This window comes from Pongo abelii, chromosome 18 (genome assembly GCF_028885655.2).
Source record: "Pongo abelii isolate AG06213 chromosome 18, NHGRI_mPonAbe1-v2.0_pri, whole genome shotgun sequence".
NCBI lineage: Eukaryota > Metazoa > Chordata > Mammalia > Primates > Hominidae > Pongo > Pongo abelii.
This window is the reverse complement of record NC_072003.2, coordinates 24,010,114-24,024,075: the sequence shown is the minus strand read 5'-3', so window position 1 is coordinate 24,024,075 and position 13,962 is coordinate 24,010,114. Positions and strand designations below refer to the sequence as shown.

The 13,962-nt window shown below is 46.9% G+C and overlaps 1 protein-coding gene across 3 annotated transcripts in view; it reads right to left on the bottom strand.

The window, feature by feature from the left end:
• Nucleotides 1–13,962, bottom strand: part of LOC100454450 (protein N-terminal asparagine amidohydrolase-like) — a 34,558-nt gene that overhangs the window by 933 nt on the left and 19,663 nt on the right. Inside the window, exons 10-12 of one of the 3 annotated variants that reach the window (XM_063717204.1) lie at nt 11,060–11,133; nt 10,481–10,546; nt 169–266 (exon numbers count right to left, since the gene is read on the bottom strand). In XM_063717204.1, coding sequence (XP_063573274.1) covers nt 185–266; nt 10,481–10,546; nt 11,060–11,133 — 222 coding nt within the window. In that variant the 3' untranslated portion in view covers nt 169–184. Of the gene's footprint in view, nt 1–168; nt 267–10,480; nt 10,547–11,059; nt 11,134–13,082; nt 13,245–13,962 lie in introns of those variants that run through there. The other 2 variants (XM_063717205.1, XR_010137727.1) reach the window with 2 other exon arrangements.

Below are 13,962 nucleotides of genomic sequence, written 5' to 3'. Positions count from 1 at the left end.
GCTTCAGAAAAGGACAGAAACAAGTTCAACTTCCTGTACTTTGAATTTCTACTTCATGGCATGCAAAATTACTTTCCCCCTTTTAACCTCAGTTTTCTTCTGTGTGAAACAGGAACAATAAAGTTTCATTCGTCATTCAGTTTCTCTCAAGGTTTCACGAGATCATACCTAGAAAACATCCAAGTCATTGAAATGTATCATCATTTCTGTCATAATTAGTGGGATCCATTTCACTATTATTGGATATACAGTTTTGTGCCTGAAACCTACATAAAAAGAAAATGTTAAGTCTAAAAAGTGTTAGTGATTCATCATTTTTATATTATTAATTATAACCTTATTTAATCACACAAGGCCTTGTCCATGGCAGGTGCTCAATAAACACTTGTCGAACCAATGCATGTTTAGACTCTATTCTGTTTAGATTCTATTCTGCCTCCAACACTTATTAGCTGTGTGATCTGGGTAAGATAATTCACCTCTTTATGTCTGCATTTCCTTCTCCATAAAATATATAGAATAAGAATGCTTAGCTCATTCGGTTGTTGCCAAGGGTGAATGATTTGGCACATAGGAGGGGCGGGTTAAACATTAGCTGTGATGATCTCCTTCCAAATCTTCATTTTCAGAGCCACAGATGAGGCCACAGTGCCACCTGGTGACCCTAGAGTGTAAGTACACATGATCGCCAGCTATGCTCTGTCTCCACCATAGGTCCAAGACTGGGTAGTTCCGGCCTGGAGGTTTCCTCCTCACATCCCCGCAGACGGGGTTCAGACTGCCCGACACAGCTGAGTGATCCCAGGGCAGTGGCCACCTGTGCCAGCCCTGTGAGGTAGCTGGAGGATCATTGTTCCTTCCTTCTCAGGCTCTGGGCAGATGCCAGGGTTGGGGTGACCATGCCCTCAAGTTTCTTGCTTTGGAGGGCCACATTTTCCCTCGGAAAAGAAGGTAAAGGTCACAGGAAGCCAGAGACCTGTGACTTCTCTGTGCCCTGGGCCCAAACTGTAAAGACCTAACACACTATGCTAAAGTCCAAGGCTGGGGTGCTCCCCAGAGCTTCTTGCCTCACCGCCTCTGCTGAGGATGCATGAATACTATGTCCTCCCAGAGCTTTGGGAGCTTGTAGCAAGCAGTCTCCCCAGCACAAAATCTCTTGGAAACATCTAACTGTGTCAGAAACATTTGTGCAAATTTTGCATCCTATTTCCCAAATGTCCGCATATTTTAGGAAAAAACCCGCAATTTCCTAAATATGCATGAAAAATTGGTATTATAGGACAATGTGACTTTTAAAAAATGTTATTTAAAAATCTTCCCCACCTCCTTTCTGCCCTCCAAGACTGCCAAATTCTTGTTGAACAAATATTATTAAATGCCTGTTACATGCCAGCCATGATTCATGGTCTTGGGGATATAGCAGAGAACAAACTCACGGGGTTCCTCTCTTATGTAACTCACATTCTTATACGATAATGATAAGGGTTAACATTAATTAAGCTGTCACTACATGTTAGTCACAGTGCAGTCATTCCCACACATTATTTCACTTAAACCTGCTAGCAAGCTTCCAAGGTAGTTAGTTGTTCTCCCTTAAAAACTGAGTCTCAGAATGATGAAGCACTTTGTCCAATGTCACACAGCTACTAAGTGTGGAGACCTTGCATCCAATTAATGCCCATCTCATTCTAAAGGACATGTTATGTGTTCTCCAGCCCATGGAGAATAATTTTAACACAGCCAATGCAATTTCTACACAACAATGTTCTTGTCTCAAGTCCAAGAAGGCCTCCTACACCTCCTATAATACTGGCTTTCTGGTGAGCAAAGATGCCATTCTCATGTGTAATCAGGTGGCAAATGGAGATATGACCAAAGTAATCATTTGTCTACACTCATAACACTGTACACACTCTTCCTGTGTCTGATTCAATTCAAGTACCCCTTTTGATTACTTAGCAAAACGGAGCTTTAAAAGGGTTAAGGTTTTTATATTCATGTAACTTTCCGTATTGCTTTGGAAGTCTCTGGTTAAATGAATACCCTTTTTTTTATTTTTTTGAGATGGAGTCTCGCTCTTTCGCCCAGGCCGGACTGCAGTGGTGGGATCTCGGCTCACTGGAAGCTCCGCCTCCCGGGTTCATGCCATTCTCCTGCCTCAATCTCCCGAGTAGCTGGGACTACAGGCACCCGCCACCACGCCCGGCTAATTTTTTTGTATTTTTAGTAGAGACAGGGTTTCACTGTGTTAGCCGGGATGGTCTCGATCTCCCGACCTCTTGATCCGCCGGCTGCGGCCTTCCAAAGTGCTGGGATTACAGGCGTGAGCCACCGCACCCGGCATGAATATTCTTTTAATAGTGACCTGTGATTCTGTTTTGATCAAGTGTTTTCAAACTTGACATCTTTGATGGGTTTCTCCAGTGTCAAAATCCTAAATCAAGTCTTTCTGGCTTAAAATTAACTTTGGGATTTTTCAGCTAGGTCCCTTGGGGAGTCTAAAGAATGTATCTCTCATCTTGTAGAGGTATTAAGTGATTCGATTTATTTGGTAGATTATATGGGTGGGCATCGTCAAATGTGGTGATACTGCATGGGAGGGCATTGTCAAGTGAGGTGACATTAGATCTCATCTCAGTTATATTTATGGGTATGTTGTTGATAAACATGTTCCAAAAATTACATACATTTATACAAATTTAATATGTTATGATTTGTAATTTTGATTATTATGCTAAATATTTGCTGAAGTTTAGCTTTAGCAATATTATGCTAAATATATGTTAAATATTTGCTAAAGTTATGTTTGCATAAACATGTTATGAATGGCTGGGCACCATCACTCATGCCTATAATCCCAGCACTTTGGGAGACCAAGGCAGGTGGATCACCTGAGGTCAGGAATTCGAGACCAGCCTGACCAATAGGGTGAAACTCTGTCTCCACGAAAAATACAAAAATTAGCCAGGCGTGGTAGCACATACCTGTACTCTCCGCAACTCGGAGGCTGAGATAGGATAATTGCTTGAACCCAGGAGGCAGAGGTTGCAGTGAGCCGAGATCGCGCCACTGCACTCCAGCCTGGGCGACAGAGCTAGAATCTATCTTAAAAAAAAAAAAAAAGTTATTAATTATTTCTGAAGATTATATGAAATTTATAAAACACTGGTGGTCCTGATGTGATGCTGTCAGTCATAATTCTGATTACTGTCTTAAAATGCTGCCCGTAAGATAAGTAATTGGCTGGACACAGTGGCTCACACCTGTAATCCCAGCACTTTGGGAGGCCGAGGCGGGTGGATCATGAGGTCAGGAAATCGAGACCATCCTGGCTAACACGGTGAAACCTCGTCTCTACTATAAATACAAAAAAAAATTAGCCGGGCATGGTGGTGGGCACCTGTAGTCCCAGCTACTTGGGAGGCTGAGAGGCTGAGGCAGGAGAATGGCGTGACCCTAGGAGGTGGAGCATGCAGTGAGCGGAGATCACGTCACTGCACTCCAGCCTGGGTGACAGAGTGAGACTCCGTCTCAAAAAAAAAAAAAAAAAAAAAAAAGATAAGTAATTAAATTTCCTTGTGAACTGGAAAGTTTCATGAGACTTTTATCATAACTATTGTTTTCATCATCCACAGTTACTGTTTTGAATTCTTCTCTAAAAATATTTGTAATTGGCAATAGTCCAAATTTTCTTTTGTTTTCTTTCCTGTTTTTGAGACACAGTCTGGCTCTGTCGCCTAAGCTGGAGTGCAGTGGTGCCATCTTGGCTCTCTGCAACCTCTGCCTTCTGGGTTCAAGCGATTCTCCTGCTTCAGCCTCCCAAGTAGCTGGGACTACAGTCGCCCGCCACCACGCCCAGCTAACTGCCGGTGGTAGAGACGGGGTTTTACCATGTTGGCCAGGCTGGTCTCCAACTCCTGACCTCGTGATCCACCCACCTCAGCCTCCCAAAGCGCTGGGATTACAGCCGTGAGCCACCGCGCCTGGCCCCCAAATTTGCTTTGCATGGAGAAAACTCTAACAAATCCTCTTCAACACGGTTTTCTGATAACCCAGATCAATGAACTACCCAGGCTTCACCACTATAGGCATGTGAGAAACTCGCACTTATGCCCCCTCAATACATTAAAACGAAATATTTTTTAAAAAATCAATGGGCCAGGCGCAGTGGCTCACGCCTGAAATCTCAGCACTTTGGGAAGCCAAGGCGGGCGGATCACTTGCAGTCAGGAGTTCCAGACCAGCCTGGCCAGCCCGTCTTACTAAAAGTACAAAAATTAGCCAGGCATGGTGGTGCATGTCTGTAATCCCAGTTACTCGGGAGGCTGAGGCATGAGAATCGCTTGAACCTGGGAGACAGAGGTTGCAGTGAACCAAAATTGTGTCACTGCACTCCAGCCTGGGCGACAGACTGAGACTCTGTCTCAGAAATAAAAAAAAATAAAAACCAATGAACTAAAAACCAATTTCTAGTGGCTTCTAATAAGAAAACAATGGTTCAAAAAACTGCTAAGCGAGATCAAGCAAAACAAAAAAATCTATTGATAATGTTTTTATAACTCGTATTTAAAACAATTGTTGATTGTTGATTCTTGATTCATTCTTTTCTTTTTTTTTCAGACGGAGTCTCACTCTGTCACCCACGCTGGAGTGCTGTGGTGGGATTTCCGCTCACTGCAACCTCCGCCTCCTGAGTTCAAGCCATTCTCCTGCCTCAGCCCCCCGAGTAGCTGGGATTACCGGCGCCTGCCACCACGCCCAGCTAGTTTTTGTATTTGTAGTGGAGACCGGGTTTCACCATGTTGGCCAGGCTGGTCTCCAACTCCTGATTTCAGGTGATCACCCCCCGACTGGGCCGCCCAAAGTGCTGGGATTGCAGGCATGAGCCGCCACGCCCGGCCCGTTTTGTTTTCTAGATTGAAGAAATGTTTTTCTCAGAAATTATCTAGAATTTACACCGATTTGGTAAAGCACACTTTTGTGAACAAAGATGGGTGGAAGCGTTTGTTTTTCCTCCCTACTTGATCCTTCCAAAGTTTGGAAACTATTCATGAATATTCTTATTTTCATGTACACATGTTCTCTTTATAAGCAGTCTATAATCAGAAAGATTGGTTATATTATCAAGGCTTTGACTGAAACATCCTATTTAAGAAAATGCAGAAAATGCCTGGCTTCGAGTTTGCAGCCTTACATTACAGTCAGGGGGAAACTGTCACTCCCTGCAGGCCTGAGAACCTTAGAGCTCTTCCGGGAGCAACTTGGCAGGGAGGGTCCCGGCAGCTGCTCGTGGGCAGGAACCATGGGGCGCAGCCCCAGGCGACCCTTTGGCTAGTGGGGACCTTCCGCTTCCTGGCCTCTTTCTCCATCGTCCCGCCGGCTGCTGGGGAAGCGGCGGCCGCCCAGGGCCTGGAGGTCGCTCCCTCGCCTCCTCTGGCTGCAGGAATGGAGAGGCGGCGGCGGCCGGAGCAGGGTGGGCGGCCTGAGGCGACAGCCCAGCCAGCCTCCGTGGAGAATATGGCGACCTGCGGCGAGGTGAGCGTCAGCTGCTGCGCCGCCGACTTCTCGGAGCAGCGAAGGCTACTCGCGACAAGGCGCCACCAAGTGGAGCCCGGCCCCGCGGCCCTGGGAGGGGGCAGCAGCCAGGCAGCCAGGAAGCCCCGGGCGGGGCGCTGGGCACCAACGAGCGCCAGGGCAACCTCCAGGCGGCGCCCTCACCAGCCTCCAGGCGGCGCCGCGGCAGCCTCCAGGCAGCGCCCACACCAGCCTACAGGGGGCGCCGCTCACACTGCACCTGCCGCCGCGGCCCCGGGACGTGAACTGCGCTATCTGTCGGCCTGGCCACGCTGACCCGGGCGGCCCAGGCCCGCAGCAGCCGGAGGAGGAGCCCAGGGCCACTGCCTGGGGTGACGAGAAGGGGCAGGACGGTGCCCCAGAAAAAGGCAAGAGCTCATAACTAGGGCCCCCGTGCCAGGAAAGGCTAGGAACAGAAGACGGAGAGATGGAGATGGAGAAACAGCAGGTGGGAAGGAGCGGCGCTCCACCGGTGGGGTCAACATGCGCTGGCCGGGCTTAGAGTATGAAGAGGAAGCAGCAGGGCAGAAAGAGCAGAAACGAGAAGGTGCAATGACACAACGGAGCACAATGCAGAATCCAGCCCTAGGACTCCAATAAAGGCTGGGTTTCATTGCAGCTCACACCCCCCACCCCTAATCAGAGAGGATCAGGGGAGAGAGAGGACCCAAGGAACACTGGAAGCTGAAGGGAGGGAATCTGAGGCCAAGACTGATTGTTGGAAATTGTGGGAATCAGGAAAGGAGAAAGTGAGGCAGAATGGGTGGACGGAGGGTGGGGGGGGGGGGGCAGTGAACCCGGTTAGGAAGGATTAGAAATCAGAACCTTAGGAAAGATCCAGAAAGGAACTGTCCTTAAAAAGGTGCATGCTGCGGCTGGGTACTGTGGCTCACGCCTGTAATCCCAGCACTTTGGGAGGCCGAGGCGGGCAGATCACCTAAGGTCAGGAGTTCGAGACCAGCCTGGCCAACATGGCGAAACCCCATCTCTACTAGAAGTACAAAAATTAGCCAGGTGTGGTGGTGTGCACCCGTAATCCCAGCTACTTGGGAGGCTGAGGCAGGGAGAATTGCTTGAACCTGGGAGGTGGGAGTTGCAGTGAGCTGAGATCGTGCCACTCCATTGCAGCCTGGGCGACAAGAGTGAGACTCCGTCTCAAAAAAGAAAAAAAAAGAAAAAGAAAAAAGAAGGTGTATGCTGGTGATGAAGGAATGGGTTCTAAGACTCAGGGAGTGAGGGAAGGGGAGGGACAGGGGTTGGGGGTGCAGTGGGGTGCTAATGCAGCACCCAAACAGAAGAAGACTGGAGGAAAACAGGGCCCTTCTCTTCCAACTCCAGCTGCTCCTCTGAGTCCTGGGCCACCTGCTCCTGTGTCTGCCGACCTACTGGCCTGTCTCTGAATCGCTGGAATGCCGTTCCTCCTGATCTCTGCCCTGCCTCAGACCTTTCACTAACACCACCACCCCCACTGCCCAGGGACCACCACTCCCACTGCCCCCGACCATAGCCTGCCCCTATCCCAGAAGCCCCTGCTTCCAGCCACATGCCCTAGGTGACCTAAAGGGGACCTGTACATGCAGATGAAGAGGGTGCTCTTCTGGCTCCTCCTGCTTAGGTATCCCAGTCGCGCAATCATGAGTGTGAGTAAATGTTGGATATCACACAGATTCTATTTCTCAAGCTGTTTCACACTGTGGTTTACCTAACAGTGTTTTTCTGGGGGTCATCGATGGGGATTTGGTTCTCCCTGCAGACCAAGGACCTCAGCGCAGATTTCTTGAGCAGCCTAGAGAGGCTCTGGCCTCACCTGTCCACATCAAGTTCTGGGTCCTGCCTGCCCTGCTTGGCCCAAACACAGCAAGGGTGACAGGAGGGAAACGGGAAAATGGTAACTTTATAATATTGGAAAGGAAGGATTTCATGGCCCAGTGGAACACAACAGAGAACCCAGAAATAAATCCATGCATTTACAGCCAGCTCATTTTGCGCTGAGGCCCCAAAAACATACCGTGGGGAAACAGATGGTGTCTTCAATAAGTGGTGCTGGGAAAATGAGATATATCTATGTGTGAAGAATAAAACTAGACCCCTATGCTTCACCATATATAAAAATCAAATCAAAATTAATTAAAAACTTATATGTAAAAAACGACAGTCTGGGCACAGTGGCTCACACTGTGGAGCGGCCCCCTCCGAGCCCCGGCCGTCCCCCCTCCTCGCCCTGCACCCACCCCCATCGCCCCTGCCCCCGGCGGCGGCCTCACGTGCGAGGGGGCTCCCTTCACCTCCGTGCCTCAGTTTCCCCAGCTGTAAAATAGGGACAGAGCGACCCAGTGGCAGAGAGGAGCCAGCTGTGGAGCCCCGCCCGCCCCCTGCCCCCTAGGTAGCCTCTGATGAGGATTGTTATTCTAAGCGCAATACTTGGCCCGCCGGCTTCCCGCTGCCCCCACCGCGCTCACGCAATAACCTGCCCAGCAGCCATCGACGCGCGTCCCGCGGTGACCTCCGCGAGCAGCACCCTGGCTCCCTCCAGCACCTGCGCCGAGGGGCGGGCCGTCCTGGCTGCGCAGGGCGCGGGGGCGAGGCTGCAAAGGCTGGGGTCCCGCTGCCGTGATTAATGTACTGACAAACTGAGGCAGCAGTGCCCCCACCACGGCCACCACACCCCACTAACCCCCACACCCCCACTCCGCGAAATAAACGACAGCATTGGCAAAAAAAAAAAAAAAAGGCAAAAGATCTCAATGGCTATTTTCCAACAGAAGACATACAAGTGGCTAACAGGTATATGCAAACTTGTTTAACATCACTAATCATCACAGAAATGCACATCAAAACCACAGTAAAATTTCATCTAACCTCAATTAAAATGGCGACTATCAGAAAGTCAGAAAACAACAAATGCTGACAAGGACACAGATAAACAGGAGCACTCAAACACTCTTGGTGGGAATGTTTTTTGTTTGTTTGTTTTGAGACAGAGTCTCTCTCTCTGTCGCCCAGGCTGGAGTAGTGCAAGGGCGCGGATCTCACTGCAACCTCCCGGGAGGGGCTCACTGCAACCTCCGCCTCATGGGTTCCAGCATTCTCCTGCCTCAGTCTCCCGAGTAGCTGGGACTACAGGCATTTGCCACCACGCCCAGCTATTTTTTGTGTTTTTAGTAGAGATGGGGTTTCACCATTTTGGCCAGGATGTTTTTGATCTCTTGACCTCATTATCCTCCCTCCTCAGCCTCCCAAAGAGCTGGGATTACCGGCGTGAGCCACCGTGCCCGGCCGGTGGGAATGTAAAATAGTTTATCCACTATGGAAAACTGCATGGAGGGTCCTCAATAAGCTAAAAATAGAAGTATCGTATAATTCGGCAATCACACTGCTGGGTATATGCCCACAAGAAAGAAACTCAGTATATCAAAGACACATCTGCACTTCTATGTTTATTGCAGCACTATTCAAAACAGCCAAAATACAAAATCAACCTAAGTATTCATCAACAGATGAATGGACAAAGAAAATGTGGTACATATACACAAAAAGAAAGGATTTGTGAATATACTAAAAGCCATTGAATTGTATGCCTTAAATGGGGAAGTTGTATGTTATGTGAATTCTATTTCAATAAGGTTGCTTTTAAAAAACGTAAGGGGTCGGACACAATGGCTCATGCCTGTAATCACAGCACTTTGAGAGGCCGAGGCGGGTGGATTATGAGGTCAGGAGTTCAAGACCAGCCTGGCCAAGATGGTGAAACCCCGTCTCTACTAAAAATGCAAAATTAGCCAGCGTAGTGGCGGACACCTGTAATTCCAGCTACTCAGGAGGCTGAGACAGAGAATTGCTTGAACCCAGGAGGCGAAGGTTTCAGTGAGCTGAGATCGTGCCACTACAATCCAGTCTGGGTGACAGAGAAAAACTCAAAAAAATAAATAAATAAAATAAGGGGCCGGGCACCATGACTCATGCCTATAATCCCAGCAATTTGGGAAGCTGAAGTAGGTGGATCATCTGACGTCAGGAGTTGGAGACCAGCCTGAGCAACAGGGTGAAACCCCGTCTCTACTAAAAAGACAAAAATTAGCTAGGCATGGTGGTGGGTGCCTGTAATCCCAGCCACTCGGGAGGCTGAGGCAGGAGAATCGCTTGAACCCGGGAGGCAGAGGTTGCCGTGAGCCGAGATCACGCCACGGCACTCCAGCCTGGCGACAGAGCGAGACTCTGTCTCAAAATTAGAGAGTGTCTCTATCACTCAGGCTGGAGTGCAGTGGTACAATCACAGATCGCCATAACCTTGAACTCCTGGGCTCAAGTGATCCTCCCTCCTTGGTCTCCCAAAGTGCTGGGATTACAGGTGTGACCCACTGTACTCAGCCTCTATTAAATTCCAAATGGGAGAGGGAGAGAAGCCAGTAGGTGCAGCAATATCACCAACCAGCCAACGGCACTTCAGTTTTCTAATGTTATACTGCACATAAGTCTATTTAAATTTGCTATGTGTTCATTCAAACTAAAACCATAAATCAATGATGATAAGACACCGGTTTAAGAAAAATGTAGGCCGGGCACAGTGGCTCACACCTGTAATCCAAGCACTTTGGGAGGCCGAGGTGGGCAGATCACCTGAGGTCAAGGTCAGAAGTTAGAAACCAGCCTGGCCAACATGGCAAAATCCCATCTCTACTGAAAATACAAAAATTAGCCAGATATGATGGTGCACGCTTGTAATCCCAGCTACTCGGGAGGCTGAGGCATGAGAAAGAACTGCTTGAACCCGGGAGGCGGAGGTTGCAGTGAGCCCAGATTGCACCACTGCACCCCATCCTGGGCAACAGAGCACGACTCCGTCTCAGAAACAAACAAACAAAAATTTACACCTTAACTAAAGGTATGGATCCTCATTGCCACCTACCTGCCCTGGAGTGGGCCTGGAATATCTCCGGATATGAGCTCCTTTCCATTTTCCTCTTCTGTTCTTCTAATTTAAACAAAAGAAAAAGCTGTTCATTTGTTTCATCATACCAAATTTCTAACTCCTGAACATGCAAACATGACCATGTTGCCTATAACCTCCCAGTGACTGAGGCAGGATTTCAAACACATTTATCACATCTCCCTGCCTCCAGTTTCAGGTATCGTTTGAGTTTCTGGAAAAGACAAGAATATGCGACAAAAAAGTTCCACCCACTTCTTGTTTACTTGGTGCTCTATATGACCTGAATATATAATAAGTATTTATAGAGTCAAATCAATATATTAAGTAAATGAAACTCTTAATAGACAGAATTAAATAGTATAAGTCTTTCCTCTCAATTTCAAAATCCTTTAATTACAAGGCACCTTTTACCCAAGACAAATGCCAATTTTCAAGTGAGCCGAAGCTGTGTGTGACACTGCGAAGCCAAGAGGCACCTTTAACAGAAGGAAACCGGAGCCACTGGCTTCACAGCAGGCTGAACTCGTTGAACAGGGTCACCTCTGTCCTACTCACCTCTGACTGTCCTCCAGCATCTTCATGGCCTCCTTCAAGTTTTTCCCCATTTCAGCTAACATGGGGTCTGCTATCTGGGAAACAAAAAAAAAAGAAAGAAATTTTAATAATCCTCTATTACCTCTATAACACAATTCACCCAGAAAAATTAAGTGCATAATTTCTTCTAGATTTACTTTAAAATACATGATTTTAAAATTTGCAATAGTACAAAAGTATAACAGAAAAAGTAAAAGTCTTCCAGCCCCACTTCCCAGAGGAAGCCGCTGTTTTGATTTTTATTTTTTGAGATGGAGTCTCACTCTGTTGCCCAGGCTAGAGTGCAATGGCATGACCTTGCTCACTGCAACCTCTGCCTCCTGGGTTCAAGTGATTCTCTTGCCTCAGCCTCCCAAGTAGCTGGGATTACAGGCACACACCACCATGCCCAGCTAATTTTTGTATTTTTAGTAGAGACGGGGGGTTTCACCATGTTGGCCATTCTAGTCTCGAACTCTTGACCTCAAGTGATCTGCCCGCCCCGGCTTCCCAAAGTGCTGGGATTGCAGGTGTGAGCCACTGTGCCTGGCCTCCTTAAGTTCCTTTTGAATTTTAGTGCCATGTGTATACCTATCTCCCATCCAAAAAGTAAACAAAATAGAACTTAAATTTTTCTGCAGAATTATTCTTTTTTCACCATTCATTCTGGGAAGAACCACGTGAGGCCAAAACCAAGGACCCTACCCTTCTTCACTTGGTGCCACCTTCCCACCTGACAAGTTACAAGTCCCATGGGGGTAACCACAAGGTCCCCTCAGCCTGGCCACTGTACACAGCCCCAGGGTACCGGCAACGCATGACCTACACTCCAAGGCAACTGGACAACTTGGTCTTTGGTGAGATCACTTCTGATAACAAAGTGAGTCAGCTTCGCTTCAGACAAGCAATGTGGCAGTGATACAAAGACATGCTATTTTGACAAATATTATTTTTGAGACAGTCGCTCTGTTACATAGGCTGGGGTACAGTGGTTTGATCGTGGCTCACTGCAGCCTTGACCCCAGGGATCAAGTGATCCTCCCACCTCAGCCTCCTGAGTACCTGGGAATACAAGTGCTCGCCGCCATGCCTGGCTAATTTTCAAAATTGTTTTGTAGATACGAGGTCTCATTATGCTGCACAGGCTGGTCTCGAACTCCTGAGCTCAAGTTATCCTTCTGCTGGGATTACAGGCTGAGCCACTGTGCCCAAACTTTTTGCAGAATTAAAACATACACATTCATTTTCCTTTCTCTATTCTTAATCTCTGTAGTTATTTTTAGGGAGAAAATTCTTGTTGACTTCAATCTCTATGTAGCATGAGTTGTGTTATAACAATAAATTATCTATTATATATTATATTACATATAATACGTATAATATCATATATAAGTTATAGCTCTTTTGTTCCCCTCTTACTCTTCTAAGTGTGCTGCTTAAAGGAAGAGCTGTGTTTACCTTTTCCTATTGCTCACTGTATCTAGCAATATCCTACGGCATGGCATACAATACGTACGTATTTAAAACTGCATTGCCTCCTCAAAATTGTTTTTAAGAAATTCCACTCCATTTATCAATATAAGATTCAGAAATTGCTACATTCTAGAAGGGACCTAAGGGATCTAGTCCAGGGATTTTCCAACTGTGTCCTCCTGAGCCTTAAGTTCCCTGGGAGGACTCTGAGAAGGAAGGGTTAGGTAAGCAGTTGGGGCTTCTAACTCCCTAGCAGATCAGCTCTGTCTTGTATAACAGGGTTTTGAGTAAAGTTTTTATTTGTAAAAAGTTTCACTGAATGATAAAGGGGATATCACCACTGATCCCACAGAAATACAAACTACCATCACGGAATACTATAAACACCTCTACACAAATAAACTAGAAAATCTACAAGAAATGGATAAATTCCTCGACACATACACCCTCCCAAGACTAAACCAGGAAGAAGTTGCATCTCTGAATAGACCAATAACAGGCTCTGAAATTGAGGCAATAATTAACAGCTTACCAACCAAAAAAAGTCCGGGACCAGATGGATTCACAGCCGAATTCTACCAGAGGTAAAAGGAGGAGCTGGTACCATTCCTTCTGAAACTATTCCAATCAATAGAAAAAGAGGGAATCCTTCCTAACTCACTTCATGAGGCCAGCATTATCCTGATACCAAAGCCTGGCAGAGACACAACAAAAAAAGAGAATTTTAGGCCAATATCCCTGATGAACATCGATGCAAAAATCCTCAATAAAATACTGGCAAACCGAATCCAGCAGCACATCAAAAAGCTTATCCACCATGATCAAGTGGGCTTCATCCCTGGGATGCAAGGCTGGTTCAACATACACAAATCAATAAATCTAATCCAGCATATAAACAGAACCAACGACAAAAACCACATGATTATCTCAATAGATGCAGAAAGGCCTTTGACAAAATTCAACAACCCTTCATGCTAAAAACTCTCAATAAATTGGGTATTGATGGGACGTATCTCAAAATAATAAAAGCTATCTATGACAAACCCACAGCCAATATCATACTGAATGGGCAAAAACTGGAAGCATTCCCTTTGAAAACTGGCACAAGACAGGGATGCCCTCTCTCACCACTCCTATTCAACACAGTGTTGGAAGCTCTGGCCAGGGCAATGAGGCAGGAGAAGGAAATAAAGGGTATTCAGTTAGGAAAAGAGGAAGTCAAATTGTCCCTGTTTGCAGATGACATGATTGTATATCTAGAAAACCCCACTGTCTCAGCCCAAAATCTCCTTAAACTGATAGGTAACTTCAGCAAAGTCTCAGGATACAGAATCAATGTGCAAAAATCACAAGCATTCTTATACACCAATAACAGACAAACAGAGAGCCAAATCATGAGTGAACTCCCATTC